General features: G+C 50.3%; 1 protein-coding gene across 6 annotated transcripts in view; it reads right to left on the bottom strand.

Moving 5' to 3' along the window:
* NCOR1 (nuclear receptor corepressor 1) overlaps window positions 1–27,346 on the bottom strand; it is a 64,210-nt gene that overhangs the window by 29,478 nt on the left and 7,386 nt on the right. For 4 of the 6 annotated variants that reach the window (XM_078379160.1, XM_078379162.1, XM_072978633.2 and 1 more), the window contains exons 2-17: window positions 21,133–21,339; window positions 19,209–19,348; window positions 18,409–18,604; window positions 17,606–17,788; window positions 16,450–16,563; window positions 15,282–15,338; window positions 14,354–14,406; window positions 13,575–13,641; window positions 13,146–13,318; window positions 12,028–12,118; window positions 11,046–11,224; window positions 9,046–9,100; window positions 8,680–8,832; window positions 2,467–2,597; window positions 2,100–2,317; window positions 1,170–1,232 (exon numbers count right to left, since the gene is read on the bottom strand). In XM_078379160.1, coding sequence (XP_078235286.1) covers window positions 1,170–1,232; window positions 2,100–2,317; window positions 2,467–2,597; window positions 8,680–8,832; window positions 9,046–9,100; window positions 11,046–11,224; window positions 12,028–12,118; window positions 13,146–13,318; window positions 13,575–13,641; window positions 14,354–14,406; window positions 15,282–15,338; window positions 16,450–16,563; window positions 17,606–17,788; window positions 18,409–18,604; window positions 19,209–19,348; window positions 21,133–21,240 — 1,981 coding nt within the window. In that variant the 5' untranslated portion in view covers window positions 21,241–21,339. The remainder of the gene's footprint in view (window positions 1–1,169; window positions 1,233–2,099; window positions 2,318–2,466; window positions 2,598–8,679; window positions 8,833–9,045; window positions 9,101–11,045; window positions 11,225–12,027; window positions 12,119–13,145; window positions 13,319–13,574; window positions 13,642–14,353; window positions 14,407–15,281; window positions 15,339–16,449; window positions 16,564–17,605; window positions 17,789–18,408; window positions 18,605–19,208; window positions 19,349–21,132; window positions 21,340–27,346) is intronic. The other 2 variants (XM_078379161.1, XM_072978634.2) reach the window with 1 other exon arrangement.

Here is a 27,346-nt window from a genome sequence, read left to right as displayed (position 1 = left end):
GTTCTCGGGAGGCTTCGAAGCATGCATGGACCGCCGTGAGAGGTCTGTGCATGCTCAGAAGCCCCCCCAAGAACCACATATTTCATTGTGACGGAAGCAGAAAGCCAGAAGGGAACGCCGGCTTGGGGGGGGGGGTGCCTAACGATTTACAACAAGATCATTAGGTGTTGGGCAAAGCAGGGCCCTCTGGATGTCGCTGGGCCCATCCTCCCTCACCCCTGGCCAGGGATGATGGGACTGGCAGTTGCTGAATATGCTTGGCCAGGGTGGGAGCCATCGATTTATTCTCTCCCCCTCTCTCTAACGAATGGGTTCCCAAAGTGTCTCTTTAAAAACCAGGACAAAAACAACTGCCTGAGTCTTCAGCCTAGAGTTCCAGAAAGTTACTCTTCTGGACTACAAAGCCCACCACGCACCTCAGCCAGCTTGGCCACAGATGGCTGTTTTTTAAAAAAGACATATTCCACCATCGCCACCCCAGGAACAACACCTGAGGGTCCTGAGTGATCTGTTTTCAAGACTACAACTCCCAGAATTCCACAGCCAGAAAGATTAAGGGTCATGGGCACTGGGGAAGAAACGGAGGATGAGTCGTGAGCAGCCGCCCAGTCAGCCACCCCCTAATCCCAGAGGAGGAAGAATTCAGTGGAGAGAACGAAGACCCTAGGCCAGGCCGTGGCTAAATCGCTTGCAAAGCCATCCTGGAGGGCTCGGTGAGATAATTTCCCCCAAACCGGAAGAGAAACACAACAGAACAGCGCCTCGCTTCAAAGAAAGACAGCAAAAATACACGTGAATTGGGCAAGGGCAGAATCCCAACGGTAGGACCAAGACGGATGGAAATACAGCCGCTTCTCAGGTTTCTCGTCATCCAGAAAGACGGACACGCATCCCGGGCAACATCCCGTCGCTTGGCGTCGTAAGTCGGCCCGCCGAATCATTGGGATTTGCAGCTGAATCTACCGAATCCCACCTGATCCAATGGGCCTACTCAAGCAGCCAGCCACCTCGCAAAGGAACGAGATCTCCGCCTCGGAGCCTCCTCGGAAGAAAGCCTTCCAGAGCTCCTCCGGACGGAATCAGTTCCGAAAATATATCGATTAACGTCCTTGGAAAAGCAGAGAAGAGCGCCCGAGGAAAGGGGCTGGGTTTTGGGGAGAGCGGGGTACCTTTTTTTGCCACTTCCATCTCTTCCTCCGTCCAGCGCGAGGTCTCCACCGGCTCGGCCGAAGCTGCAACGAGGGGAGCAACAGGAGAGCAAAGCTGTCAGATGGCGGAAAAGGCAAAGACGGGCGGCTTCGGAGTAATCTATTAATCTGTTTACAGGCAGGCCCGCTCAGGGCGCTCGGGAACGGTGCCGGCTCACAGCAGGGGGCGGTCACTTGTTATTACATCAAAAATTAAGGGATGGGGAAGCAAGGTGGAAGGAGATCTGTTCCCCTCTATGTCGGGAAGGTGCACCCGCTCGAGATCCCGGGGGGGGGGGGGAGTTCTTTTTAAAATGTCTTCTTTCGTTTGTAACGGGGGAGGAATGCACATTTCTGCCTTCCGACTGACCTCTAGGCTGCACGTTACGGCAAAACATAGGGCTAATGTACTGGAAAGCGCCAGGAGACGCCAGCCAAGAGGAATGACGGCAAGGCCACAATGGCTGCGCACATCAGAGGGGGCACAGCAGAAGGTTCTGGTGGGTCGGGGGCTGGCGTGGGATGTTGTGCTGGTTAAGCAAACCTCGATGCAGAGGCTTAGATCGGAGGACGGACGGGGTGGTGGGCGGGTACAGCTCCCTCTCTCCCCGGCTGCTGCTGCTTCGTTTTTGCTTTTCTACATCCAGCCGAGGAGTTCGAGAGACTGCTCTCGGACCAGACTCTTAGGCCTGCCGCGACCCGGCAAGGGAGGACAGGCTGAGGCCCAGAGCGCATGCCTCCGCCGCCCTCCCTCGATCCAAGGGGAGGGTCGGCCCCGTGGCCAGTTACGAACCGGGAGTCCTGGCAGAACCAAATGTCATTTTAAGAAGGATGTAACGGCCACTGAAAGAGGAAAGAAAAGGGTCCCCCGACATTTTGGCCGGTCCGGATCCGACCTTCGGCTCTACTCACAGGGTTCTGGCGGGGGAGGCAACGGAGGAGGGGGGTCTTCGGTTGCCGCCGCTGCTGCGTTGGCGGCCGCCGCCTCGTTGGTCATGGACCGGGTGATCCGGCCCTTCCGCCGACCTTGGCTGTTGGCGGTCTTGCGGCCCCTGGGCGCGGCCGTCGGCTCCCTCTCCTCGGGCTCCTCGGGGGCAGCTTCCACTTTGTCCTTCTCTTTGAGGTTCTCCCTGGAGAGGAGATGCCGAGAAAGAGAAAAGAACCGCAGGGGAAGGTCAGATCCGGTTAAAGTTAAATGAAGAATCGCCACTTCCTGCTACCTTAAATTTAATACTGGGGGGGGAGGACGGACCGGGGTGCTTCTTTAAGCGGCACTCACTTTGAGTCATCTTTTTCGTCCTTCTCCTCTTCATCTCTCTTCTCCTCCTCTTTCTTCTCAGTCCTCTCCGCCTTCTCCTCCTCGATCTTTTCTTCGGCTTTTTCTTCTTGGGAAGGGCGCGTGATCTGTTGCTGAAATGGAAGCCCTCTGGATTACGCCCCTGGGTTTGCCACGGGGGCCACGGACCAGAGGGGAGAGCGGAATCGCAAGCTGCCACGCTGCAAAACGTGGAAGGGGGGGGCGATCCGTTTTCCCCAACCCCACCCCCCAGGACCCGTCAAAGATGGCAAACCCAAAGGTTGCCACCCAATGTTTTGAAACATACAAAGGAGGGGGAAATGCAGACGGTCCCGTGAAATATGCCCACATAGGATAGGATAGGATTCTGGCCACAAAGAATTTGACACTTCTCACCAAAAGGTCTGGAAATAAAACAATAAAACAAAAACAAAAAACAAAAACCCCAGTATCTTCTTGTTTATAAAAGTTTCCTTCCCTAGTCACCTACAGAGATAATTAATCTCCACAGGTGATCAAGTGACATATAAAGAGCAGGGGCTCCTCCTAAATGAATTTTTGGGTTCCTGAATTTCAAGGAAAGAAGAATTGAATGCAAGAAAGCAGAGTAGACCAGACTTTTAACAATGTTCCCATCCAGTGTGCGCACGGCTAGGATGGAAGGCCCAACATACAAACCAAACTGGGTTTAAATGACCCACAGACTTCGTGGAACGTTAATTCTTCCATGACCGAATGTTCACAATTTCAAAAAACCCTGGCTTGACTGAGGCAGAAATTAAGCAGCAAAAAAAGACAATTAACCGGCCAAAGGGGACTTTTTTAACGTGTGCACCACCCGTCTCAGAATTTACCAGCCATGGGTGGAAATAACGTTTCTGGACACGGATCAAAAAGTTTCTTTCTGATGACACCCCACGGAATGGGAGTCCATAAGAGGGGGGAGACCACACACCAGAGACACCCCAAATTCAAGTCCCTCCCAGACTTGGAATTGACCAGGAAAAGACTCGGTCTGTTCAATTTCTCCCTTGTCCGAATCTACCTCGCTGGGTAGTTGGGATGGGAAGAAAAAAAAAAGAGTGGGAGCATACGCTGAGCGTAATACAGCCTCATTCTCCTCGGCAAAAGAGGGGGATTAAAAAACGTCATGAAATTAGTTCATTGTTTGGCAATTAAATAATGAAACCCACAAACAAGGAAAGAAAAAAACACATCCAAAAATGAAAAACACGACCCTTTCCAACTTAAAGACCATCTCCCCAAGGGGATTTCTCTGCTTCAAGAGGTCAGCTAGTTTTGAGTTGAAAATACTCCATCAATATTTAGATTAATGGGACTCGGGGAGGGGGAGAGTGGGAAACGACAGGAAAGAGCTGGCTTGTATTTCTGACCTGCGGGAAGGTCCCAGAAAACTTCCCTCCGTTGGCCTGATTTATTTAGAATATCTGGCAGGTTTGGGCCAAGGCAAATAATCCCCCACAAAGCAGAGCGCAGGCAAGACGGACTGGGGAGTGTGTGGTATATGTAAGAAGGGGGTTCTAGGATGATGATGAAGAGCCGCTGAAGCCACCAAGGGCTGTATACATACACGGCATATTGCCCTACCCACTTTGATTTTACTACCAGAGATTATATTATTGCTATAAGACCATTATTAACAGAACAGACTAATACTAGTCAACATAATATTAACCAGGATATAAATATTAGCATTGATTTGGTACATAATGATTCCATCTCTCTCTCAATGAGCTCAGCGTGGCCGCTGCAACGTGGCGCACGATCTCTCCACGCTTATCCACCAAACAGCCCTATAAGGTAGATCAAGCTGAGAAAAACAATGGCTGAAACCCAGCTGTGAAGTCACGCCACCACGAGTACGTAGGCCCACTGAATCAGGGAGGATCTGGCGAGTCAGCTCCTCCGTCAGTGCCACCGATTCAATGGGCCTACTCTAGTGGTGACTTAACGGGTCAGATTTCAGCCTTCGCCCTGGTTTTTCTCAGCCTGATCTACCTTACAGGGCTGGTTGGGTGGCTCGAGTTTCCGTGGGCGGCTTGAGCCCGTAGAGGTTCTCTTCCTAGACATGGATAAAAGGATTAAAAGGTGGGGGGGAAAGGCAAAACATTAGAAAAGCTTTAAAATCCGGCAGGACTGGATCGTACGACGCTTTTGGGAGATGCAACGTGGAAGAAAAAGAAGTTTAGAACATCCTTTTTAAACATACGGAAAGCATTGCACCCTTTCCAGCCACCCCCGAAATGCCTTTGCTTCAAGACGGATACCTAAATTGTCGAAGCACTGGGGGAGAAAAATAAAAGTACTGGAAAGATACCGAGAGAGGACAAAACCACATTACCACTCAATGCTTGAACATTAAAAGGGACGCTCTTCAAAAAAAAATTAGCAACACAGAAACTGGGCTTAGGGCTGGACTCCGAAGCGTTCACAGCTGAACCTTGGCATTAACCGGTTATGCCCGGTGTTCCTTTAACAAGATAACAGGCGTGCCAAGGTAAAAAAAGAAGGACGTTTGTCATTCCTCTCCCCCCCCCCCACCAATGCCTATCAGAGTCCACAATCTACTTGATGAAACTGAGGAGGAGACAGGCAGCCTTCCCTGACCCTGCTTACAGATCCGGCCAAAACCCTCCCCCCTCCTAATTTTAAACGCTCCTCCACCCTCCCTGCTGGCCTATTTAAATATATATATATATATATCAGTAACGAGATCAGAGCCAGCTTCCTCTGGTGAACTGACTGTGCAAAGTTAGGGAAGAACCTCCACCCCACCCCTCAAAAAAAAAAAAAAAATGAAAGGGGGAAGAAAATAAAAGAGGACAGTTCTGGAAACACAAACCTGCCGTCGGAGGAAGCGCCGCGGATCGACGTACCTGCATGCTCATCGGGTGCCTAAGAAACTCTGAACGTTCGCAGCCGGGGTAGGGGAGAAACAGAGGTTACGATCGGAGGTATTGGGGGTTTTTAATAAAAAAATAAGGCAAAGGTTGGGGGGCTCGAAGGGACCGAGAGAGATGGAGGACAGAGGGGGCAGGGAGGAAAGGCCCCTTAGGAGGAAAAGATCGGCTGACCTAATCAAATTTGGATGCCGGTGAGAGGGAAGGGACCATCCCGCAGTGTCATCCCGGCCGCTTAAGCCACCTTGGCAAAGAAGAGAGTCAGGCCCCCGTCCGTCGTCTCACATGCGAGAGTTTCTAATCTGGCCGAGGTCACGGGAGGTAATCCACCCCAAGCAGGAGTGGGGGCTTGATCGGCTGTCACAGACGCAGCCAGGATGGGTTTGGTGGTTTTTTTTGCCTTCTCCGAGCCGGCCAGCGGCTGCATCAACACCGCCTCGCTGCTCAGGAGAGGCAGAATGGATCCGTGGCCGCAGTGGCCAGCCCCTCCCCCCCGGGATGGTCCTTGTTTCAGGGGCCAGCCAGGATCCAGCCTCCATTCTCTGCTTCCTCTACCCAAAGGAAAAATCATGTTTCAAATGATTTCTATTCCCGGTGGCAAGTCCAAAAGCTGGACTCGTTTGCTCTCTTTCTGAGCTCCAGAAAGAGCAGAGGGATTTTAGACATTTAGCGGCAAAGGTTTGGCACCCCTTTCAGCCCTCCACCGGGTTTGGGACTACAACTCCCACAAGTCTTAACCTTTCCAGGTGGGGATAATGGGTGTTGTAGGCAAAACAGCTGAGGAATGGCTTCTTTCTCTCAGACTTTCCTGCCTTTATCTTCTTCCTACATCTCTCCAGGACACCTGTGGGGTTTTTCCCCCCCCCCGCTTATGAAACTACAAATATTTACAGCTAAATCTCAATTGTTAGCTCTGTCTAGACAAAATCCACCAAACCAACCAGACTTCTGTAAACGTCAGGATCACAAGCCCTCATTCATCTGAGGGGCCCCTTCTAGCAAAAAAGTTCACCACTGGATTTCACACTTCCAAGTCTATGTTGATTTTTCGTCCCCCCCCCCTTTTCTTGTTTTTTTATTTTAATCAGTGTCATCTCTGCTCCACTGCAAAACTAAGGGCCAGGGTTACTATATAGCAGGTTCAACCAGGTTTTAATATTTAGAACTGACTGTGTTTATATTTTTTTTCCCCATTAGTTGACCCACGGCACGAGGCCAAGTGGGAAGCATCCAGGTTTAGAGACACATGAAGTGGGAAGGAACCCAGAGGTCATCCAGCCGATCCCTTCTCAAGCAAAAGGGCCCGGCCCGTCCTCTCAAGAGACCGGACCACAACAGCCCATCCACACCATGCGAGGCCACGGAAGTAGTCCAGGGAGCCACACACACACAAAAAAAGATCAATATGTCCAGGCTCAGTGGCCAAAATGACAGTTTTTCCAGCACAAAACCAGTTCACTGACTGGTTTTTCCAGAAGTCTGACCCAACGGTGAATCCCTTGTTTTGCCACACTGGGGGAAGACGCACCCAACCTAACAGGACAGCGCTCTTCCTAAGTTGCTCTGCCTAAGGGCTGAGGGTGTATTGTGGTCCTCCAGCGCCCAACCAGCACCGCTAAGGATGCTGGTCATTGTAGTAGTCAAATGCGCAGAAGACCACCAGTTCTCCAGCCTTGCCCCAGAGTTCGAAATTCAGGAGGCTTCCTTTGAGCCTCTGACACCGGGTAAAACTGATGTCACCCATAAACCACGAAAAAAGTAGAACTTGGTGTTGGAGAGATGCAATTCAGGCCGACTTTTGCACCCAGCAAATCAGACTCCAAAGAAATCCCATGATTACGTCATCAGGACAGATCGCAAAAAGCAAACAGCCCTGCAAACTCCAGGAGGCGGGAGAGGCTCTTGCGACACTCACATGCTATCAGCCCTTAAAGATTTTCTTGCAATGATGAGCTACCTATAACATCTAATTCTGGCCAAAGGATATCTACTCCCCAAGGTCTCTCAGACGGACCGAGCCTTCCTCTCCCCCGGCTCCATTATCCTTTCCAACTCGAGATGCCAACCGTCAAACTGTATTAGTTTCTCTTTGGCCTGACCTGTTTCGGAGGGCCAAGCTTTCACACGGCAAGTTAGGAAAAGGAATATGCCATTGAAATGGGCCAGTAGAACAGCACCTCACAAACATGCAGACAAGAATGGGCCATCAAAAGAAAGCAATAAAATATGATTTAAAAACCGACAGCAGGAAGATCAAGGGTGGGAAACAGATGGTCTGGGTCACAATTTCCCATCGATTATTACCACTGGCCAGAGATCAGAAGACTTACAATATATATATATATATTTGTCGTAATGACTATTCATAGGTTTCCCCAACTGAGCTGGGGGGATTCTGAGGGCTGTCAGCCCCAAAACGGACTTTTTGTAACTCTGCTTGGCTGGGTTATCCCCAAAACATTGGAAAGGTCAAGAGGCTGATCCTCCCAGATGGTTTTCTTTCATTTATATATTTATTAGATTTATATACCGCCCATCTAGAACATGTCTACTCTAGGCGGTTTAAATATAACACAAAAAGTTTTCCACACTCTTTGATGGAGGCTCTGTCCTTTTCCCAAGTTCCTCGAGAGACAGAGAGCGTGTCAGAAGTGCGCCTTGCGAAGTTAAGCCGTCTGGGGATGCCCTAGGAGCTGACAGGAAGCCCGGGATTCACCCCGAGACTGCCGGCTAGCCACGAAATGGGGAAAGGCAAGGCACCACCACCGACTCAAGGATGGGAAATCTAATTTCCATATAATGTTTTTGGGTAGAATCTATAAAGCGCTAACCCTGCAGGGTCGGCGTTCTCCATCATGGACGACCACACTGTTGTAAAAAAAATAATAATGTTAGTGCAGCTGTAAGCAGGGCGTAACTCCTGAACTGCCCATGAGGTTGGTGAGAGGTTCCAGAAGCGGTTTGCCACCACTGTCGTCAAATGCCTCGTTGCATCCAGGTTGCCTGAGGGTTAACGGATCAAATCCAGAACCTGAAAACAAACCAGCCTCAGCACAGCCAGAGCAAGTCCAGGGATATTTCTCAGGCATCTCTGGGTTTTTATCCGGAAAGAAAACCCATCACGTCCTCAGTATGAGGAATCACAGGGGAAGGGGAGCCCATGGATTGCAACCGTGAGCCATAAAACTTTGCATAAACAACAGACAGGATTTATATATCTAGATATCAAATATCCTTTTTTTTCCCCCAAGAAAGATAATAATTAAAAATTTGCCTTTTTCAGTCGGGTGAACCCCAGCGCCTCGCAACACTCAACGCAACGCACCTGGTTCCTCCCACGCCTCTTGCCGTAGTTTCGGCGCACAAGGGCCTTGTAATTTTCGTTTTTCTTAGTCAGATAGTAATACAAGACACAGTCCGGCACATTCTGCAGGGGAGAAGATCTGGTTGAAAACCACAAAAACAACAGCAGCAGCAACAACAACAGCACAAACAAGAAAGAGGGCTAGATTCAAACCAGATTGGTTTCAATCGTGATTTTTTAAAGTAAATTCTTTTGCGCTAGAATTCAAGCCAAACCTAAGATCCTTAAAAAGACAATGTAAATGTCCTGCAAACAAAATAAAGGGAGTCCTCTCACCTTTCGTTCTAAGTAAGAAGCAATGAGGCCGAAGTTTTTTGGGTGCTGGACAAACCTAGGAAAACACACCGGAGAAAGATGAGGTTCCAAACGCCGGCCCCCGTTCTTGCTGATGACCCCTCGCCTGTTGCCCCTTAGCCAAGCAAGCCTGTGTCCGCCCTCCAGTTTTAAACAGACACACACCCTTGAAACGGTCTTTTCTCATTCACAACTGTGTATATAAACCACACGCACTTTACAAGAGATTAAATGGGTGCCCAGCTGTTATAAAAGATGATATATAAACCTGGGATGGGCAGTTTTGGCAAGGCGGGGTGTGTGTGCATTCAATGTTTTGTCTGGGGGGGTATCCTTCTGGGGCCACACAGAAGACCCCCACACCACCCTCTCCATGCAAAAAGAAATCAGAAGTAGATGGAAGTTTCAGTTCCAGTTTTGGGGCAAAAAAAAAAAGGTATCTGGAGGGGTGCAGGTGACACATAAAAAATGGAAATTATTTCCCGAGGTTTCCAGGAATTGCTAGTCCCCCCCTTTTTTTTGGCCAGAAAAAAAGAGGGAACCAAGGCCATGAAAAGAGCACCATAAGCCACAAAGTATGTCTGGGGATGATGGGCACTGAAATCCCAAGATGGAGCTGAAATTCATGACCTTGTGTCTCCAGAATCATGGTTCGATTGTAGAGCTAAGGCAAAAATAAGGTCCTAGGATCTCACGATTTGGAGTAAAACTGATTTAAATAGGAATGTAGAAAGTTACCTTATCTTGAGTCACGTCTGTCAGGGTCCATTTAGCCGGCTGATGGGTCTCCTCTGGACTCAGATTCCCCCCCCATATTAAAAAAAAATCCTTAATTCCCTTCCAACAACCCCCCTCTCTTCACTTCATCAAGGCAAGAGCGCAAGACCAGAAACAGAAAAGAAACTCACATGGACTTTTTAGAAAGTCAATGAAATCAATGAATACACGGGATCAGTATTCATTGATTCACTTCTCCACTGCCTGAAAATACGAAATAAACCCCCACCCCCTCCAAAATACATATTTATACGTATTTCCAGAGTGTATTTACCAGACCTGGCCACTAGAGGGAGGCAGAGACCTTGCAAAGTATCGGGTTCGCTACTTTCGTAGTTTGGGGTATCCACGGCGTGGGGGGGGACCCTGACCCCTCGTGGATCCCGGGGTCCTACTGTATACTCAATTCAGGGTCTTGCAAGACTGTTAATGATGGAGGCGCCTGTTAGAGGCAAACCCCAAAGTCTCATCCCTACTTTCCAAAGTACGCGCAGGTCAAGAGACACCATGAAAACTGGGCAAGACTTCCAAAAGGCTCCCAAACCAGAAGTCCACATTGGGGAAACGGTCATGCATCAGGGAATCAGTTTACGCCCTGAGTAACAGGGATGGGGGGAAAACACCTCCCAAACCAACACCGAATGGATGGATGTTCGCCTTCCAAGAGAGAAGGTACACTGCTCTCTCCCTTCTCAGTCACATAACTTAACTAATTATTTTACTGACAAGCCTGCTTCCCCCCCCCCGCCCAGAACAGAGATCCACAGCAGCCTACCAAAGGAGGAAGGAAGGAAGGAAGGAAGGAAGGAAGGAAGGAAGGAAGGAAGGAAGGAAGGAAGGAAGGAAGGAAGGAAGGAAGGAAGGAAGGAAGGAAGGAAGAGATTTGGAGAAAAATACTCAGTTAAACCTATCAGATCAAAAACCGAGGAGGGGAATGAATTCAAAAGCACATTACTCGAAAAGGTTAAAAACACAGTATCGCCTTTCCGACTTCCCAAGTATCCCACACAGGAAGAGGAAGATCTTTGTCTGGCGGAAAGTTTGATATTTTGTTTTCCTCTGCCCTCCCTGTCCTGTTTTCCTCTTGTGTCGTGGACGCCCGTTCCACAGCCGGGAATCGCCTTTCGAGCCGAAGAGTGGGATTTTAAAAAGCCATAAATAAAATTAAACACGCACGCATGCACGCACACACAAAATGGAATTACTTTTCTTTAAAGATCTCCTTCTCGTGATCGGTCCAGACGTTCATGAACTGCCTGTCCTTGTACACCTTCATCGGATCTTCCATCAGCCCGTTCATGTTGATAAACTTGACTCTCCTCTGCTCAGCGTCGAACATCATGGGAGGAATGACTGAGAGCTGCCTCATCTGTTTTTCGTTATTCTGACCCGGAGGGGGGGTGGAGGAGAGAGAGAAAAAAGACGCACAGATTTTTTTAATAAGTACACAATCTCTTCTTATGATTAATGGTCGTCCCCCCTCCCGCCACCTTCCTGAATCACCCAAAAATCAGCCAAAAACCCTTTTAGAAAGGGTTGGCCTGTCGGGTGTTGGGGGCTCGGCATTCATGAAACAAGCACTTCTTCCGTGTAAATGAAACGGGGAATCACACATTGTTTTTGGCAACGGCGCCTCTCCCGACCCCACCTCTGGCGCAACTTCTGGGGCGGGCAAGAGGGTGGCATCCTTTCATAAAACGCTACACTCCGCTGCAAAAATCTTAAAGGCTTTGCCAGCATTATTTAAAAATGTACATTAGGAAAACGTGCTCTACAGGATAAGGCTAGAAAACCCGCAAATCCGGAGAGTGTAAGGGTTCTGGAAAACCAGCGGGCAGCCCACTGGATTGGGAAGGGTGGGGTATTTGGCCAAAAACGAGCAGAAAACAGTGTCTTCTAATGAAGGGCCAAGTTGAGTCTGGACTCAAATCTGCTGCTTCCTCAGAGGAACCTGGTGTGAATCATACCAAAGGAAAGAGGCCCTCTGAGCATGGGCGGATCGCTTTTCTTCCCCTTAACTCGCCAAACACCCCACGCTGAGGGTTTCCCACCCTTGGCTCAAGTGGAAGCTTTGTGCTTTGGGGGCAGGAAGAAAGAAGGGCAAAAAACGCCGACATGATCCTATCCAGACCTGAGCCAAACCTCCTGCAACAGGTCCCGGGATCTCTACTCCAGTCCGGTTCTCACCTCCTGCTCGGAAAGGCCGTCGATGATTTCTGAGATTTCGTGTTCGCTCCGAGCGATGGTGGCCGACAGGCCGGCTCCTCTTTGCCCCACCCTGCGAGCGAGACACAAAAGGAGAATATTTTACAGACCAGGCAGGACCCTGTCGGCAAGGCAGAGCTTCCATCCTTATCATCGAGTCAAATATTTTTCCATGCCTCCATTTAGAGCCTGCCTTTCTCCCATAACAGGGACTCTCGGCAGCTCACAAGGAGATCAGAAGAGAGAAAGGCTAAACGGAAAAACAAACGGAGCTTAAGAAGGAAGAAAACGTTACGGGGCTGCACCAAAATTAAACTACTCGTGGCGGTAGAAACATCATTAACTTTTTCTTTTTAAGATCACAGTCCCGCTTCGTGGAAAGCACCTGTTCAGGAGCAGAGGTGTGCAGATCTGTGGGAGGAGTTGGGGTCAAAGAGCCGGGTGCCTGGGGAATTCTGGGAGTTGTAGTCCAAGCACACACGCCGGCACAGCCCGAATTAGCAGCCAGTCAAAGCTCAGCAGGCATAAAAAAATCAGAGTCTTTGAGAACAGTGGTTTGCAACCTTGGGGAAACCAAGGATTCTCGGACTGCGACTCCCAGAAACGCCAGTCAGCACAGCTGGGGGGGTTGAAGGCTTCTGGGAGTTGTAGTCCAAGCACAGCTGGGGGACCCAAGGTTGGGAACTGCGACGGGATCTGGAAAGCGGTGGAGCAGCCACCTAGAAAGCTCCGTTCCTGGATCTGCAAAACGTTATCATCAGAGCTGCGCATACAGGTGACCTCAAAATCTCAAGCCCACAAACGGGGAGGGTGTTTCTATTTCATGGATCGGGAAGGGCAGGGTTCGAATTCTGCTCCACCTGCTATTCTGAGGAAAATGTGGGGGATTTTTTTCCCCTCTTTGACAACCACTCCCCAGATCCTGCTCTCCAGCAAGGGCAGCTGTGGAAGTTGGGGAAGAGCTGTCTGGACACACACACACACACACACCCGCTCAGGAAGCTGTGCGTTCCCAAGGGCGTTTGAGCAGGACAAACAAATCAATAAAGGGATCGGAGGTTCGGTTCAATCCAAGGAAGGGTTGTTTTTTTTAAACAGACCTTTGGAAGCGTTCCTGCTGCTCCCTCTGTTTCCGGATTTCTGGGAACTGCTTCTCGTAATATTCGCGCGTCTTGCTCTCTTTGGCCTTCCGACGCGGGTTGTTCTCGATCCGGTCCACCTTTTTCTCCCACGCTTCCATCAGCTGATCGTAACGCTGGCAGATTTTCTGTTCCTGGAGATTCACACACACACACACACACACAAAGAACTAAGTGACGAGACCCAAGCCGAGGCTGAGAAAGCTATTTTTGCGCGATGGCGGCCAGAACTGCTCGGTCCTTCTGGGGTCACTCTGCCCACCATGGGCGACGGAAATAAGTTTTGTCGCTCTCCCCATCTGGACAGAAGCACAGGCTTGCGCTCTGCCCGAATCACCCCGCGGCGCGTGAGATGTTACACGCGCACACACACGCAAAATGCACGCCTACCCTTTGCTTCCTCGCATGATTCCTTCTCTTGAAAAACAAAATCAGCTTCTTCCTCATGACTTGGTTCCTAAGAGGGAAAAGAAAAACAGACCGCCACACACACAAGGTGAGAGAAATTTTCCCTTCACACCCGAACGCTGCACACCAAGAAATCAAGAGCCGGGAATTAAGCCTCTCCTAACTCCACCCTGAGATACTAAGATATTGTATAGGGTGGAATATAAATGTCCTAAGGGAATTAAGAAATACACAAACGGCGACCCATTTCTGAAGTGCTTGTGCTAACAGGAGATCTTTCTCATGTGACCGAGGGTCCGGGCAGGCACCAGAGGTTAAATCTAGCCCACCTGGGAACTGTTCAGGCTTAACCATCTGCTCCTGGCATCACCGCCTGGGAGGAGACAGCATTTTCACACTGGGGGGGGGGGGGAGAAACCATGCTTAGTTTAATTCAGTTTACAAAGAGGATCTATGCCGGGGGTGGCCAGGTCAACGTCCGGGCGCCCGCAATTAAAATGGAATGGATGCATGTGCCCTGGAGCAGCCTGAAAACAAGATCTGACACGCTCAGATTCGCCCGTTCTCTAATAAAGCAAAAAATATAAAAAAATAAAACAACCCCAAAACCCCACCAAAAACTCTGCTGCCTTCAATCCAAGCCAGACATGGGGAAAGGGTTTTTTTTTATGTAATCAATCTGGACTACAACTCCCAGAATCCCTCAGTTAACCCAGCTGTAGAATTCTGGGAATTTTAATTCCACAAATAAAGGAACTTACGTTTTGATGTTTTCATGGTACACCTTGGTATCTGACGGCTGGTTGTAAAGCGGCTGCAAGGACAGAAAAAGAGATTTTGAGGTTACGTCGTCCTCAAAACCCATCTGTCCATTTCCGCAGAGAAAGTGCTGGCGGCAGCTTGGCTTCCGCAGCAGCCGCTGATTCAAAAGGCCCAGACTACAAATCCCATCCACTGGGACCCTAAAGCTCAAACAAAAGCAAACCACGCTGAGCACGACATAGCTTTTTTTTTTTTACAATGATTTCAGGAGGTATCATGGCATTCAACAGGCTGGCCAGGGAAACCCCTGAGTCTTTCTGACCCACGGTGCCCTAGTGAAAAGGATGGGGTTACGGAGAGGTACAGCTATGAGCCGCCACTTTGGGAGCAGCCCTGTCCTTCAACACCAGTATCGCACAAGAGCGAGAACCCGCTCCGTGACCATGGGAGACTCAGGGGTGTTTCCCAGGACTGAGAGAGGAAAGCACCTCCCGAACATGAGGGTCCACCAGCCCTTCTAGCAAACCTTTTGAGCCTAGGGGCCTTCTCCTCTATTGTGACACCCTGCGCTACAACTCCCATTGACCTTCCACTGGTCACGTTGGCTTCTGGGAAGTCCAAGCACATCAGGACAGCCGAAAAGTTCCCCTCTGATGCTCCAGAAAATGCTGCAAACTCTTTTTTTTTTTCAAATGGTCACCGAGCGAGCACCAAACCATGAATCCAGGGACTGAAGTTATCCCAAAAAGTCATGCTTTTTAAACTCTGGGCGAAATCAAGACCCACGATCTTCCCCACCTCTGGCAAAACATTCTTCACCCAGAGGTCTCCAGTTCTCCTTCTGAAGGAAGTTCGCGGCCCATTTAAGGAGCAAAAGCTAGTGACGTCCGGCCCGCCCTTGCATCCTGGAGTCACAAGGTTGCTCACCAGTTCAACTTTGGGCCCCAGGCCTTCGAAGATCTTGTGAGCTTCTTCTGCTTTTTTCTGAAAAGGGCAGAAAGAATCACCGTCATTTGCTTCTCCAGAAACTCTATTTCTTAGTTAGGTTTCTGTACTTTCCTCTGTTTCTTTCCTCCTCTTTTCCCTTTACAAGGACCAAGAGAGGTAGGTCAAGCCGCGAGACACAGAAACAAAATGCGGCCAGCCGTAATATTGATATGAAAAGGACAATTTGCACTACGACTCAGGAGTCTTTTAAGAGTTTGACAAGGCAAAGTGCTCAATTCACCTAAAGGTAGTGGCGATCTTTAGCTTTTGCTAAGGAAGGAAGGAAGGAAGGAAGGAAGGAAGGAAGGAAGGAAGGAAGGAAGGAAGGAAGGAAGGAAGGAAGGAAGGAAGGAAGGAAGGAAGAGAAAAAGGGAGGAAGGAAGGGAGGGAGGGAAGAGGAGAAAGAGGCCAAACAGACACAAGGGAATAAATGAACACACAAGTAGCTAGAGAATATGTGATTAAAATTGCCCCTAATAACTCCAGCCTGGAGAGCGAGTAGAGGCTGGAAAACAGGAGGAAGACCCCTGCTGAAGGGGGGGGGGGATAGTTAATCCTGTGAAGGCCTCTGCCTTCAGAGCCAGAGGGTGGGAGTTCGAATCCCCCACAGTGCCTCTTTGGCAGGGGCTGGACTGGATGATCCACAGGGACCCCTTCCAGCTCTGCTGTTCTAAGATTATTATTTTGTGTTCTGTTGCTGTAAATGTTTTAGTACTGATTTTATTACCATTTTTAATATAACACCTGTCCAACCCTTTTTAAATACTTGTATACCTGCTGTTTTTAGCTTTTAAATATTGCTTTTTTTAAAAAATGATGTATGCCATCTTGGGTTCTTTTTAGGGAGAAAGGTGGAATAAAAATATTTAAGTAAATAAATCATAAATGAGATGGTGGTGTGTGGAAGGGTGGTGGTGAGCATCCTTCTCTCCTGCTGCTGCTGCTGCTGCAGCCATTGGGCCCCACGCGTGCGCCCGATCCGCCTGAGCCACAGAGGGCTGCCAAAGACTCATCCGTCCGCCCTAACCCAAACCAGAGCCACAGGCCTTTAAAATACGTGGCTTCAAAAGCCAAACCCACAGACCCTCAAAGCCACCGGAAGCGTTACCCGGTTCTCGTCGTAAATGATCTGGACGATGCTGCGGTGCTTTTGTTCCACCGGCGGAGGGGAGACGGGCCTCTCGGGCTCGGGCGGTTTTGCTGCTTCTTCTTCCAGTTGTTGCTAGGAGATAGAAATTCAAAAAAAGGAAAAGGTGTGTGCATGGGGGGTGGAAGAGAACTCAGCCATCCCTAATGAGGAAGACCTTCCCCCTCTCCCGCACACCCACGGGCAATGAGTCACCAGCGAGGAGGCTGCCTCCTGGATCAGCCCGTTTGCTCTGATGGGCGAAGCCATGGGGAGGGGTGGCAAGAGAGCTCAGAGTGGCCACTGCCACCCAAGGACATTTTCCCCTCTTTTAAGTTGGGGAGGGCAGGAACCAGATGATTCCCCAACACTCTTGGATGCCACTAAAGAAGAGGTGGTAAGGCCCACATTCCTCCACCTGCTCGGTTTGACGGGGACACGGGAGAAGCGCCCTCTCGGCAGCTGCTACCCAAAGGGTGGAACTCCCTTCTGACCAAAGCTCAGGGGTTCCCTTCCCTAGAAATGGAAAATTTCCAAAAATGTCCATTTTTCCTGGGGGGGGGGAGATTTTCCCCCCTTTTTTAATGGAAATTCTAAGAAATTTTATATCTCTATTCTTGCCTGATTTTTTTTCTGCCTGTAAATGCCAACACCTTCCCATTTAGACAGCCCTTCAGCTACTAGCTGGCTGCTCGGGGAGAATATTTTGACGGTGGGTCCCGTACATTCACTTTTCCCCTGTTCTGCTTTGCACTGGCTTTTCGCCTGATTTCAATCAGGGCTTCTCCCCATTTATTTACTTGGACCTGAACAGGAGAACGTCTTTGCCAACACCCTGTTCGGAGCAGGAGAGAAACTGTGGTAGCGCTGCTCAGCTCCTGTCGGCCCCATGCCAAATGATCAGGTCACACCACCCACATCCCCCGGAGTACAAGACCGGGCACACGAAGGGGAGGCAGCCAAGGTGGGGAAACGCTTAGGTCACGCGCTCCTTCCCCCGTCTCATAACAGAACAGGATACGGACCCTATTCTTTGCTTTTTAAAAAAATGTGGCTGTTTTGAATTCATGCTGGAAACTGCTGAGGATCCGACACCAGGCGAAAAAGTGGGACCTCAATGAAACGAAGCATGACTCACTTGCTTCTTCTTCAGCTTGAGGATCTGCTGCTCGACCTTGGCGATCTCCCGGTCCACCCGATCCATGCTCTGGATGAGCTCTTCCTTCGACAGCTTGGACGGAGAAGAGTTCTGGTCCTCTCCGCAGGGCTGGCCCGACAGGGGCGAGGGGGGCCCTTCATGCTTGCCTCCGAACGCCGGGTCCTTGCAATTGAGGGACGGAGGGGGGAAGAGGGGGAATCGGGAGCAGAAAAAGAGAGGGAACGGTCCCTCCGTCAGCAAATGGCCACTCGGGTTTGTGGGCTGAAACGGTCACAATCCCACCTGGGGAATCCTTGGAGAATGCTGGGCGTGGGCGTTCCACAACAAAACCCATAGGGGACACCCTGTCACTGACCTGGACTTTAGTTTGGCAGAACTCGGGGATCGATCAGCCCAGCAAGGGAAGATCTGAACCTGGGAAAGGTGCGCCCTTACAAATGTGACCGGACTCCAATGCTCATCATCCTGCCTCACCCTTGGGCTGACTTCCAACTATCCAGAGAGTTTCCAAACCTTCCTTGGCCTGGACTTTCCGACATTTAGCAAGCAGGGGCGACAGCTCGGCAGGCATCCCGAAACCGAAGAGGAGCCAGCCATCTTACAAAGGACCCCCTGTTACAGGGGGCCCACGAATCATCTGGACATTGAGGATGATGGCTCCCACAATCCCTTACTCTCGGCTCGGCTGCCTGGAGCTGATGGGAGCTGGAACTCAAGCGCTGCTCCCCGGCAGCCAACCAGCCAGCCAGTCTCCTCCTCCTCCTCCTTGTGCCAAACAATACCTTCTTCAGATCCGAGGAGCGCATCCCCTCCTGCAGCTGGTGAGCCAGGGGTAGAACCGCAGCGGCGCTGACTCGTTGGTAGTGGGACTCGGACACCTGATCCAGGCGTGGGCGCTTGGAGTCCAGCGAGTCATGGTCGCCTTGCGAGGGGCCCGGGTGGAACTGGGATTCATAGCCGGATCTCCTCTCTTGAGGCCTGAGAGAGAAAAAGAAAGACAGAAAGTGAGGAAGGGGGGGGGGGGAGGGAGATAACCTGGGGGATCTCAGCTCTGCCACCCCTTAATTCTGCCCTCCGAATAGCTCTGAACGGTGGAATTATGGGAGTTGTAGTCCAACCTAGCTGGAAGACATTCCAGATCTGGGGAGGATGGTTTAATAAGACCCTTAAAGAACGGTTGAAGGAACCTTTACCATAACATCTGTTTTGACTACAGCTCCCATTATCCCTGATCCCTGGACTTGCCAGCTTGGGCTAATGGGAGACTGAACCCCACCCCACCCCATCCCACCCAGCTCCACTGTTTTCCAGCTTGGCTTTAAAGGCTGAAACCACCCTCCCTCCAGTGAAGGCTGGACTGATGCCTCGGCTGGCTTGGGGCTGGACTAGATGACCTCTGAGGAAGCCTTCAGACCTGACCCTTCTATCAACATTAGATCTGAGGACTTACACCTGTCTTTACACTCAAACACATCTGTATCATGGAAAGATCCAGAAATCCGAGACCTTCACAACATTCCGGCATTTTTTTTTAAAAAAAGCAAGAAATGCAAATTAACACACACAAAAAACACAGCATTACCTATCAGAGCCGGGATGAAATTCGGAGAGAAGAGAGGGGCGCCGTCGGAGCTGCTGCTGCTGCTGCTGTTGCTGCTGGAGGAGCTGCGTGGCCTGGCTGACTTCCAAATGGGACGTGCGGAAATCGGGAACTGCAAATTCCTGATCCGGGGGGAAAAAAATCAAGGGAATTGAAATGAAAAAAAAAAGAACCGACTCAACTTGGATGAAGCTTCCGGATCGATCCGATTAGATTTTTCAGACCCTCAACTCCCATCTGCTCGAGGCTGCTGACCACGCTGCCCAGGGCAGATGGGAGGTGTAGTCCAACATGCAAGGAATCCACCACGGTATGTGGAGGGGGCTGGTCTATAGCATGAGCTTTGACCTACAACGCCCATCATCCTGGCTCAGCGAGGCGACTTTAACAGACCATGGGAGTAAGAGTGCAACCGGAGAGGCCAAAGGTTCACCCGGTTTCTTTATAAAGAGACGGAAAGGGCTTCTAGTGTCTTGAACGTCACGGGACAGTTATTTCCTCCTGGATCTACACTCACCGTGCGAACTGAAATATTCTGGGACTCGTACTTCGGAGGATAATGATGTCGGAACAGATTTATAGCAACCCTAATAGGGCTTCAGAGGTAAATGGGATCGTTAAGGAACGGCCATCCTAGTTCCACCCCACAATGAATTACCCTGGCTGAGCAGAGGTTTGAACTCAGGCCTAAGTTACTCTTCCGTGTCCTAGAAGGCCATACTTTATACCAGGGACTTGAGGAGTACGATTTTACCACTGGGTTCCTAACAGAGATCTCTTACCGGAATAAATGGAAGCCAAAAGCTTCCAAGGAAAAACAATCCATCAGAGCCCATATGATTGGGGGGGGGGGTGTCCTTGGTCCAGGACCAAGTCTATCCAGAACTGAGCAACGGACAGGTGACCTCTGGGCCGTTCCTAATCTCTCTCGGCTTGGTCTACCCTATGGGATGGAGGGCGGAGAAAGAAGGCTCCGCGTGCCCCTTGAGCTTGGTGGAGGAAAGCTGGTGGAGGAAACCAGGACAATCCTTTGGTGGGAACGTCAATCTGCTCCTGGTACTTAATCTACGTTTTTTTCCCAGTGAGTGGACGGACGAGTCTCATCCTTCTGCCCCTCCCTTTCCTCCAACCCACCGGGCCATTTACTGTCTGGTTTTCGTTGTCTTACAAAAGTTAGGAAAGGCCAGCTTCTGCCTGTCCAACCCACCCGCTCGACTGAAGGCTGGCCGGCCAATAAGCTGGTGAAATATTAACTGTGGGCCACCTACTCTTTGAACACAGTCAAATATTTTCAAAAATATTCCAAGAAACCATGGTGTCGGTGATAAGGTCTTGGCCGGGCGCCTCTCGAGCAGACATGACCTTTAATGTACACAAACACACAAAAACATTAAAATAAAATGGGAAAATGGCCCTCGTTTTCCTTTCTTTTACCTTTCTTTCCCTCCAAATGTTGCAACTTTGTAAAATCAATCTATCACTCTATCAATCTAATCTACCTATCTATCTATCTGAAATGTGTTTACCCCACAAAAAACAGCAAATATATAACTACTAAAAGGGATCAAATAAATACCATACTAACTTTTGCATCAGCTGGCACACAGAAATAAAAATCTAAAATAGAGTCAACTCTGGTCACAGCTTTGCTGGCAGCAGGGCTGAGAAAATGCTGTTTTTTTCTGGGGTACAAATCCCATCATCCCACAACCACTGGAGATGCCGGGAAGAGGAGACTCAAAATATTTTTTCTAAGTCAAACCAAGCAATGCATGAAATCTGGGGCTCTTGCTTATTGGGTTTTTTTAAAAAAATTGCAATGGCCTAGGGAAAACCCCGGACCTCATACAGAAGCCTATGATTTGAACGACCCCTTTCGAAATCTGCACGGAGACGTCCCACTTGCCTGCTGGTGTCGGCCCCCGGGAAACGTGTACTGGACCGAGTGCGTTGGGTACCGGCTCTGCTCCGTGCTGAAGGCGCCCTGGTTCGGCGGGTAACCCGAGCTGGACATTCTCGAAGGAGGAGGAGGAGGAGGAGGAGGTGGTGGTGGTTTCGTCTTTGCAAAGCGGGAGATCACGAGGGGCGGATGACCTGGCTTCCAAGAAAACACCTGAAGGAGGAACAAAATAAAGCAGGTGAGAGGAAGCCATGGAGAGACAGGATGTCGTTGTGTCACGGTCCACCCTGGTACAGCTTTTCCTGATAGATTAACGTTTTTTATTAAAATATAAAAAAAAATTAGGAATACATATTTTTATAATATATTTACCAGAGCAGGCCAGTAGAGGGAGCGAGAGGCCAGGCTATGTATGCTTGCCGTTGTATATACAGTACGTACTGTATTTCTGGATATATATATTTTACCATGCTATGTAAAGTGTTCACTATTATCTGCCGTTTCAGCATCTGCAGGGCAACTTGGAGACAACGCCCCCCCCACAGAGATGAGGATGGCATCTGGTCCATCGGAGGCAGCGCTGCCTCTTCACGACAGCCCACGTCTTTCCCCGCCACGGGTGAAATGGAAATGCTTGGGTCTGAACCGAGGCCTTATAAAAGCCTCCACCGCTCAGCTCTGGGGTTTTTCTCAACCTATGTGGCTGGTTTGGGGTGGGAAGGGGTCATAGAATGCCAGCGCCTCCACCCCAGCACGGCCGACTCTGGCCAGCAGCAGCTTCCCAGGTTCTTGGCAGTGTTTTTCCTCCTTAACTCTTTATTTTTTTTAAGTGTAGAAGCCCCCCTCCTCCTGCCTGACCCTTTTCATTGGAAAAAAAATAATAAAACCAGGATCACAGAAGGGGGAAACCAGGAAACAGTCAGGGAAAACAGGAGAGGGGCCGACAAACCTCAAAGGTTACACAACATTGGACCCGCCAGCAGCGTCGCCTGAGGCCGGTGGACAAGAATGAGCGTTGGGGGTTTCCAAAGTGGACTCCATGGGGGGGAACCAACAAGCCCACCCACCCACCCCCAAAAACACTGTTCATTTCCACGTGGTTGCATTCCGAGCAAAGGAAGCTTTAAAAAGTGCTCTAAAAGCCTGTTCTCTTTTCAGGAGAAAAACGCACACACGGCGTGTACAGAGAGAAAAATTTGGGAAAGACCAGGAATTCCTCCATTTGGCTCCTTTATAGCCACAGCCTTCCTAAAACAAACAACACAGAAACTGGATGATGTGTTTTCTACGGCGTGGGGGTTCTGTGCCGCCAAGCGGGAACTGACTTAGGGTGATCCTCAGAGGACTTCCAAGGTAAGTGAGATATGGAAGGAGTGGTTTTACCAGTTCCATGGGCCCCCCCCAGTGAGTTCCCATGGCTGAGTTCGAACCCAGAACTCCTGACTCCTAAGCTGTCCCTCTATCCTCTATACACACCACACACTGGGGATCTACTAGGCGGGGTGAATTACAAACACCCCCCTCGGCCCTTTGCTTGGTTCATGAGACAGGAGGGTGAGAGCAGAAAGGTCTGGTTGGCGCTCCCTATAAACCAAATACCTGTCCCGGATCCCTCGGCAATGGCACAGGGGGCATCTTTTGAGGCAGAGGAGGAGGAGCTGGGAAAACCCACAGCGCCACAACCGCAGGCCCACCCCTGCTCCGGTCCGGGGTTGCCAAGGGCAGGATCCACGCGGGAGACCTGGCCACCCAGGCTTACGAAGAGCATCAGCTGGTCCCCAGCAAGCCAGAGCACGCTTCCGGCCCCACCTCCAAACTCATGCCTACGCATTGATGCAAACACACACACACACACACATATCCCCCCCCCCGGGTTGTCATCAGTGCTCTCATCCTGGCAACCGGCCCAATCATTCATCCAGGAACTGGCCACCTTCTTTCCGAAGCCTGCCCCCCCCGTCTCGATCCTCTGCCGGGGGGCTCCCCCACTCTGGGAAAACCTAGGGCGGAGAGAGATGGACGGACGTTTTTGTGTGTGAGCGCTGGCAAAAGGAACACCTTCTCCCCCCACACACACACACACACACTCGGCTCCTCTCGCTTATGCACCTCAAAGGTGTCACAGGCTTTCGAACAGCAAGAGTGAATAGGACACGATAGGGGAAAATGGGCCAGGTGGTACAGGACACCTTTGCTTACTAAACAAAGAGCGAATTAAACACAACCATGCCTTGCCTCACCATCTGCTGCTGCTTTTTTTTTTTTAAGCGGCATTTTGGCACCCTCCAAGGACCCTAAAGGCAGATGATTCAAACCCGGATCTGCCCACCTTTCCCACCAGAAAGAACAGTCAGTCGGTTCTTCTGAAAACTGGCTCTTTTTTTCCCCTACCATTTCCCTTCAAGGGTATGGAAGCGTTCCCAAAACAGGCCCCCTCCTGAGTTGGACTATAACTCCCATGTGGTTCAGGGGATTCTGGGCCTTGCAGTCCAAGATACTGGGAGGGCACCAGGTTGGGGGAAGGCTGGCACGCTGGATTTAAGAGAGACTGGGGGGGGGGGTGTAGAGGTTCGGCTGCAGGCCTGAGATTTGGCGGTCCCGCTTCTCACCCTCCCTTGATCATTAAACTCACTGGGTGACCTTGGGCCACTTTCTCTCTCTCTCTCTCTCACACACACACACACACACACACAATCAGAACAACCTCGCAGGGTTGTAAGGGGGATAAAGTGGCAAGGATAAGTAGATAGCTACATTTTGCTGCCTGGAGGTGATGAATAAACAATGTTGGAAAAATATATAAAAACCCACTTTTTTTTAGCCATTATGGAGGCAAAGATATGAAAGTGGAAGAAGGATTGCGGTAACCCTTGGGGAAGGTCGAGGACCCTCTAACTAACAGCATCCCTTCCTTCGTTCGATGCCTGTCACCCTCAATTACTTCTCCCGTAAAGGGGTCTAGCCTCCCATCCTTGTCCGAATTGCTCTAGGAAGCCCCAATTAGCATGAACGAGACAGAGATAAACTCCTGCTTGAGACGAGGAAGACCGAGAGGCTTCTCATGGTGTCCCAGCACGGGAGTTAAACTCCCATCATCCTTCCTCCTCGGCTGATGGGCGCAGTATTTCAAAATGATTCAGAAGGCCACAAGCTGCCTTCCCCAGCCTAAGGTATCACAGCCCGAAGCTCAGAAGAGGTCCTGTTTTGGACCTCCTCCCCCCCCCCCCCAGAATCCTCCAGGCAGGAAAGGGTAGCAGCCGTACAGGGTGAAGGATTATGGGAACTACTGTTCCCCCAAAATTAACTTCTCCGTGCGCGCCTAGCCCAGGTCTTGATTTCACAACAAGCTCCTCCTTGACCTGTTTGTTTCCGAAGCCCGCCCGACTCCTTAAAGAGCTAAAGAGGAGCTTTCTATCCCTAAGACCCGGCTGGCTCGGGGATGATGGGAGTTGTGGTCTAAAAAACCCAGAACGAGCGCCGTCCTTTCTGCACAGGCAGTGACACAGGCAATAAGCCATGCCCAAAACACACGTTGCAGAGACAGGAAGGCAAAATGCTGCTTTTGCCTCCCCCTGCTTTGAGGTTTCGGCAGCTTCCTCTCCTTTCCCCTCTCGGCAAACTCCGCTCACCCGGAGACTGCAGCCCTTCCAGACAACCTTGCAAAGAATCCGGGGCCCTGCGCTCAAGCTGTCCCGATAATCCTCCCGATTTCAAAAATAGCCCCGCTTACGTGGGGCAAGGGAGGTCTCGAACGAAGGCCGGGAGACCCCTCCCCAAATTCACAGCTGTTTGCAACTCATCACCCATTCGCCAGGCCCTTTGCAAGGGGGGGGGGGGCCAGGAAAACCTGCCCCCTAAAGGATTGTGGTTTTTTTTGCTCTGGGGAGGCTACAGCAGCTGCAGTGAAGTGCATGGGTTAGAGCGCTGGATCGGGCCCTAGGAGACCCGGTATCAGGATCCCTCCCCACCGCCCCTTCCATCAGGCGCACAGCTTTCTGGGTGACCTCAGGCTGGCCTCTCTCGCACCCTGGACTGTATCACAAGGCTGCTGCGAGATCAAACAAGAAGCAGAAGGCGCAACAGAAATATAATTAATAAACCGTAACGAGCCATGAATCAGGGCCTCGGAAGCCTTCCTGCAGAAACCATGCAGGAAGGACGGCAGCCTTGAGGTTCCTTGGCCCAGAAACGATTAGTTAATTAATCAACCGACCCACGTGATTGCCGTTCTCTCATTTGCCTTCGTGTGTGAGAATTCAAACACAATAAAGTTAAAAAGACAGTAACTTGTTCAAGTTTTTTAAAAAAAACACCAAGTAAACATATAACAGTATAAAAACTGCAGCTGTTGAAACAAGATAGACAGAATCAGCCTGTCCCAGACCAGTATCATCTGCTCCAAGATCACCCGCAGGTCTCTGCGGTTTGAAAAGCAGAAAGGGGTCTGGTTCTAGAGGGTGCGGATGTGTGGTTTTGGACTACAACTCCCAGAATGCCCCAGGCAGGGCAACAACCTGTCGTTCAACAACCACAAATCTACACGCCTCTAGTCTTTCCCATCGTTCCCTATCCATTTCTCTTCACTGAAGATGCTGGCATCACAACCTGAGACTTGCAGCTCACAAAGCAAATTGGCTCGTCCTACTAAGTTTCTAGTCCTCAGGGATCCAATGAAAAGTCTGATTTAACATGAATCTTAGAAGTAGTCCTATACAGAATCAACCCGATCTAAGCTACTGTACGACTGAACGGCAATTCTGATGGGTTTGTCGCTTGCGCTTTTAAGCCGGAGATTAAACTGGAAATGTCCACAATGCAAAAAACGCTGAGGCTAAGCTGCAGAAAAGGAATACGTGGCTGGCTGGGAATTATGACTCCTGGGAGTCCTAGTTCAAAAATCTAAGATTTCCAGGCTGTGGCTTGATACATTCCCAACCTCTAGAAGCAGTATCTTTTTTTTTTTTTAAAGAGAGAGAAAATGTGTGCTTTAAAAGTTCCCATTTCAATGGTGCTCTGTGGGTTTTTTTTTAATAAACCATAATAAAAATATACCAAAAAAAATATGGTCAAGAAGGCTTTGTACAGAAAAAAAGGCCCACTGGAGTTCTTCTACAGCTTCACAACTTTAAATATATATATATATGAGAAAGCCTGACCCCTTTTGCTCCAGCAACTGGATGCTCGAGAGATGACGGGTCCTGCTCCTTCCCCCCCCCCCCCGGTGAAGGAACGCCACAGACCTGTGTCACTTCAGGATAACTCGCAAGCAGAATCAGCCCCAGTCAGGCGCCCTCTCGCCCTCCCCGCGCCTGATCTCATCAGGAGATGCATCTGGAACCGGAGGGGGACTGCACAGAAGGAGTCCAGACAAGGAGAAATGTGACTCAGTGGTTTCGGGGAGGGGAGCCGAGCCAGTTTGGCCCAGCCGGCCATGAACTGGGAAGCACCTCGGTGAGAACGGCGCGCTCGGCGCAGAAGAATATCGCCAGTCCAGAGGGGGAAAGGTGCAGATTACTCTGTAACAAAATGTTGCAGCGCAGGCCCAGGCCCCTCTCTGAGGAGTGCTTCTGCCCATAGCTTTGGCCAGCCTGGTTCCATCACCTTGCAAAACTGTCCGATCCGGATCTTTCCAAAGGAAGGGAGAAAGCCCATGAGGCCTTCCTCGGCTGAGCCGGGGTTTAAGATTCACTGGCTAGGCTCCTTTTTAAATTATTATAATTCTTCTTTTATTTTACGGCCAGAGGATTTATTCCTTAAGTCGCTGCATACCTTGATCCTGTCTATCTCCCCAGGCCTCGTTCCATTTCTATAACCTACTAGGATCATAAGCCGGATGGATGGATGGCTCGTTGGTTTAAGTCTCTGGCTGGAGAGCCAGAGGTTGGGAGTTCTATTTCCCCCACTGGGCCTTCCGGGAGAAGAGCCAGCCTGGGTAGCCTTGGGCAGCCAGCTGCACAGTAGCCTCAGGGCAACCCCGGAAGAAGGGAAGGGTCAACCACTTCTGAGTCCTCTCTCCCTGGAAAACCCTGAAAAAAGGCGCCATAAATCAGGATCAACTTGATAGCACAGGACAGGGATTATGATTTTAGGTCTATCTGGCCAGCTCTCTGGCAGCTGGGGGGGGGGTCCCTTTCTATGCTCCCCCCCAGTGACCCAGTCCCTGAACAGCTGATGTTGGCGCCTGCCCTACAGAGTCACCTTATATACTAAGCTAGGCCCT

Source organism: Pogona vitticeps, chromosome 7 (assembly GCF_051106095.1).
Source record: "Pogona vitticeps strain Pit_001003342236 chromosome 7, PviZW2.1, whole genome shotgun sequence".
Classification (NCBI taxonomy): domain Eukaryota; kingdom Metazoa; phylum Chordata; class Lepidosauria; order Squamata; family Agamidae; genus Pogona; species Pogona vitticeps.
This window is presented reverse-complemented; position numbering and strand designations above follow the sequence as displayed.